The sequence below is a fragment of the Contarinia nasturtii genome, unplaced genomic scaffold, assembly GCF_009176525.2.
Source record: "Contarinia nasturtii isolate CC-2019 unplaced genomic scaffold, AAFC_CNas_1.1 Cnas_scaffold_4035, whole genome shotgun sequence".
NCBI lineage: Eukaryota > Metazoa > Arthropoda > Insecta > Diptera > Cecidomyiidae > Contarinia > Contarinia nasturtii.
Window position 1 is genome coordinate 385 of NW_022201331.1, and position 5,498 is coordinate 5,882.

Genomic DNA, 5,498 nt, shown 5'->3' on the forward strand with positions numbered 1-5,498 from the left:
TTTGTCACGAATTGTAGAATGGGAGGAGATTGCTCAACAGTATCATTTTTGGGGGAATCTATATGGGTGGATGGTATGTAACTCTGCTGTAATTGTGGTGAAGGAAAATCGTTCTTGTTTTCATTCTGAAATTGAATAATCCAACATGTATCAATCATAATTTCATATTGTTTTTCTGAGATAATATGAGCTCAGACAAAATTGTTTTTTTTTTTTTTTTTAATCTCATTTGAATGCAATTTTTTCGTATATTATTAATGAAAATAAAGTGTTCATATATGCGATTTTTTTCTTACATTCTCACTTGGAAACGTGATATCACTGGTTGAACGTATATAACTGCTGACCGTATATGGGTGACCTAAGACGATGCGAAAAAATGAAGTGATAAAATATTGTCTTTTTTTACTTATGATCTAAATGGGATTATCAATTCGTTCCGAGTTCGTTGAATGTATATAGTCGACTTTTTGTGAGTTAATAATTTTTTCGTGCACATCACACCAGACAAATTGAAAAATTGATGACAGTTGAATGCACTACATATGTACACAATTATCATTATGTCAGCACTTTGTAATGATTTAAATCATGAATCATAACTTACCATTTACAGTAATTGCCAGCAAAAGCAAAACCGCGGTTAACGCTCTCAATTTTCTGACCGTTGTCATCTCTCTGGAATAATTTGCGCTGTTTCGATTGATTTTTGTGATGGAAAAAATCGATCAGATGCGAGAAAATGTAATTTTATGGACTGAACTCAATGAAAACACTGTAAATGCAAAGTCAAACTTTTATTCTCAAATATATTTTTTTCACGATGTTTCGCATAAAAAGAAGCAAGTGTACTGAATTCGAGATCTGGTGATAGACTGTCATTTTATTTCTCATTTTATTTCTTTTTAATCAGACTCAAAGTGCTTTGTGTGAATAAATGAATTGAAATGCTGCCAAAAAACCCAAGTGATAATGGCACACTACTCAGTGCAAAATCCCAAATCAACAAAAGAACTGATATACAGTTATGTATGATGCGCGCAAACGAATGTGTTTACATAAGCACAGAATCCATTCAAATTTTATTTGGTTTATCTCTAAACTTGACCGAAATTGATAGAGTACATGATAAAATGTTAATAGCTGTTTCGAAAACAGAATTTCCACTGACATCATACATCAGTCTGGAAATGAACAATTGTTGATTCTATTTTTAATACGTATTTGAATTATAATTATTATAAATTATAAAGAATGGCAGTCCACCAAGCAACGAAATCATAAGAAAAAGAATTAAAGGGGCAGTATTAACAGACCTGAAATGTAACGTTTTTGTGACAGTTTGTGTATAATAATAATTGTCCGTTGACTTTTCATCATGGGGTCAATCACGAAATTCTAGTGTATCTAGTTTTTAATAAGATTTCACTAGAAAACTAGAAAATTCTAGTGCGTGAAGTTGGCTCTCAGTAGTTTTTCATATAAATTATATGGCCTTTGGTGTGAAGTTGGCTTCGTTTGTGACGTCATTATTCGCACTAGATTTACTAGTTTTTCTAGTATTTACTAGCGTGATTCGCCCCATGCTTTTCATAATCAGAAAGCTTCAGATTTAATCCATTATCGTTGCATCTTGTTCACCGATGACGTCTTCTTCGATTTAAGAGTCTTAATCATATACAAAATAGTCACCAAATTAGCAAAACTATACCGCTCTCAGAAAAATTGCAGATTTGTAAATTTGTGTAAAACTTTATTTTAATAAAACTTGAACGACAAAATGATACTTAAACTCGCAGATAATTCTAATTTAGTGTAAGTTTGAATGGGATTTTGTTGTATAAAAACATTTTTGAAATTTTTGGTTGGCATATCTATCGGCCAAAACCTTGTTGTGGATAATATTGTTGAGGATAATATTGTTGAGGATAACCGCCGCCAAATCCTTGTGGATAGGCTCCTTGTGGATAATAGGCTCCTTGCGGATAATAGGAACCTTGACCTTGAAATGGAACTCCGCCGACTGGACCACCTCCATAATATGGTTGATTGACCTGACTTAATCCATTTGCGACTCCTCTGATAATTCCACCTAATGGACCTGGCCCTCTTCCTCCACCACCTAATAGACCACTAAGTAACCCAAATCTTGATTCAAGTTCTTCTGGTTGTGTTGAATTTTTATTGCTTTCTATTGCATTCACGTCCCCATTAACACTCTGTTGTGGATTTTGTGTGTCTAATTCTTCAGCTTTTGGAAAAACAACGGAATCCTCGGCAGCACGTCTGGTTCGAATGCCACCACCACTTGCAACGGCACCAGCGCCAGCGCCCGCATTTCCATTCTCAATGCCAGAGTTGGAATTTGAATTTGTTCCAAAGTTTCCATCCAAACCGCCATTATTTACAACATTTGAAAAACTCGATGATGACGATTTTTCACCTTGTACACCGTTTTCATTGAAATGTTCGACATTTGTCTGACTGCCACTGTTTGAACTGCCATGTTTATTTTGTTCATTTGCATTCGATGAACCAAACGCTTTTTGTCGTTCACCATTTGGTCCAAAGGTGTTTTGAACGCCTGTGATTTTTGGCAGAAAATTTATAAAAAAATAAAATCAATAAAAATATCGATAAAGTCTGAATAAAAACGCGTTAACATACCGGAATTTGAGTTTGATGTTTGCAAATTTCCAAATGGATCAAAATTTGCTGATTGACTCTGAGCATTATTCTTTTGTCCAGAACCATCAGCTGTATTATAACTTTGTTGATCTGTGTTTGCAGCACTTAATTGTCCTGATTGTCCGTTATTAGCAAGATTCGATGAAATACTTGATCCACCGGTATTTTGGAATTGACCAAACGGATTTTGAATATTCGATGAATGAGTATTGGCGCCTGCATTTTGATTAAAGAATTGATTTTGATTTTGTGCTAGAGCGTTGCCATTTGCATTTTGTTGCTGGAATTGTGGGAAGCCAACATTTTGGCCATTTTGATTTGGAAAGTTTTGAAAATTATTGGATGGAGCATTTTGTTGAAGAGTCAACACGGGAGCGTGATGATGCCGATGTCGAAGTCGATGAGATTGACGTCTTTGACGATTTGTATTAATTTTTGGATTATCATTACTAGTTTCTTCATTTGACACGACATATCCTTGTACTTGTGGAATGGAAAGAAAAAAATCTTAATTTGACTGATATAGATACATAGATTTGTTGAAAGAATTTTGTGGACAGTTTGTGATGCTATAGATTGTAGTAAACATTGAAAAAAGGTCAAGTATACAATGGGAGAGTAGTCGCATGCATAGATTTGAAATCCAAACGAAACCAAAATTTTGATTTTTCTCTCTGAACAAAACTGAACAAACAAAACGCTTCAAACATGTTTCGAACAGCGATCTGCTATGTATAGTTCATCTCATACAACCACAACACAGCTATACTCCGCTATTCTCTTACGAAAAGGTGAGCATTCCGATTGCGCAATATTATTCGAAACATAAAACGAGTCGGTGAACCAGCTCAAAAATCGATTAAAATGTAAAATTTCAAACCGGTTACGATCGCAAATTGTAAAGAATTTTTTGTGGCAGATCGAGTAATTGTTCAGATAAAAGTAATAGATTGAAATTGATAGTCGGAAGATTGAAATCCAAATCATGCAGCACACCTGGTGGTTGTTGGGATTCATAATTTGGCTGAAAAGTATTTGTATTTTGTGATGCAGCATTTGCAGTTGCTTTGGCTGACGTTTGGCCATTTAACGATGTTGATTGTGCATGCGATTTTGAAAGTGTATTTTGAATGCCAAACAAACGGCCGAGTTGAAAACCCCGTGACTTTGTATCCGATGAAGATGATGAAGTTGCACCTTCTCCGGTGGCCATGGCTGTGGCCGATATTTGAGTTTGTGTATTTTGATTATTGCCAAACAAACCGCCATTGTTACTCAGTCCAATACCTACAGCGCCCAAATGAACACCGATTTGACCTGGCGTTCGATTTATACCAAAACCGGTGCCAATTTTATCGCTATCTAAACCGGCATTAAAACCCAACCCACCCACATTGAATTGTTCATTTATACTTCCAGAACGACCCTCACTCGTTGACGATGCCTTCGATCCAGATATTGTATTTGTAATTGGAATGCCAGCAACGTTAATTGCGTTGGTCAATGCTTTACTTTTGGCTTGACTTTGTGAACTAACTTCATCAAGTTGACTTGCGTCATTTTCATGTCCATGCCTTCTGTGTTCTCTAATACGTCCAATTAACATTCGAATTGGCATATGCTGACCTTCGGCTATATAAAACATATATATTTTGCAGTGATAAGAAATTGTTTTCAAAATACGATCTGAATTTGATTATCAAGTATTACACAGTCACTTTTTTAGAGAGATATAAAGAGAATTGTTTGATAAGCGGGTTTTTTTATAAAAATATATATAGAATAGTCAGTAGGTAATTTGTGTCACCGGAAACCAAATTAAATGTATCAAATAACGATAGGTTTTTGAAGCTACAATCGGGGAAGACCGCACATTCATTGCAAACATATGCAACCAAACAAAACTAATCATCTGGTAAAACCAGTTTATTTGCGGTCTAGTTCAATTATCACATGTTTTTTTGAAGAATTCGAATCGTTCGTAGACATTTCACCAAAAATACGTATAAATAAACATCCGATAGGTTCAATCAAATGGAGGTTATCAATATGAAGATCGTTTTCTTGTTTTTTTTTATTTCTGTATTTTATTACATGTCAAATAAACAATACGAAATTGAAACGCATTACACAACAACATGACATTCGAAGAAGAATAAATTTCCAGTTTTGATAGTTTTTCAACGATCATGATTAAAAAGTCATCACACACCTTTATATGCAAAACTAACAGGTTCATCGATATGTATAATAATACAATATCAAAGCTAGTCAAACTTCGAAATCGAATATGAATAATGGCTCTTCGATTTGCTCCATTTGACGAGAATCTTTTTTCTATTTTTTCTTCACTTTTAATTTTTATTTTTGCAATTCATATTATTTCACATTTATCTTTTAAAAATCGTGTCCAAATGTTACCATTTTTTTACTATCACTCTGTCACAATTTTGAACTTCACTTACCAACAATCGCTGTTAAACATAGAAGTGCAATTATCGCTTTCGAAGTGCTAATCTTTGTCATATTGCTTCAATTATTTTTTACTATTTCGATTGATTTGTAATGATTTGAAAAAAAATATCGTTTACGCACATAAAATGTATGGTTACTGAACACACGTTCAATAAAAGACACTGAAATGTGCGATGTGCTTGACTTTGCTTCCTTCTACCCAAGTATATTTTTGCACAATAATAAGACGTCGGACTTTACAGCTGAATTTAAAGTCAAACATTGACCATGATTTGGGCGCGACACCGCTTAACAGATTCAACACGACATATTACAAAATCAACCAAAAAAAAAAA

At 34.3% G+C, this 5,498-nt stretch overlaps 1 protein-coding gene across 1 annotated transcript; it reads right to left on the reverse strand.

Annotated features, from left to right (window-relative positions):
• Window positions 1-1,736: 1,736 nt before the first annotated feature.
• On the reverse strand, window positions 1,737-5,395 carry LOC116350269 (GATA zinc finger domain-containing protein 14-like). The gene is made up of 4 exons (XM_031782019.1): window positions 5,154-5,395; window positions 3,685-4,320; window positions 2,668-3,171; window positions 1,737-2,584 (listed from the first exon to the last, which is right to left on the reverse strand). The coding sequence occupies exons 1-4, from the start codon at window positions 5,212-5,214 to the stop codon at window positions 1,875-1,877; spliced, it is 1,911 nt and encodes a 636-aa protein (XP_031637879.1). The 5' UTR covers window positions 5,215-5,395; the 3' UTR covers window positions 1,737-1,874.
• Window positions 5,396-5,498: the final 103 nt, after the last annotated feature.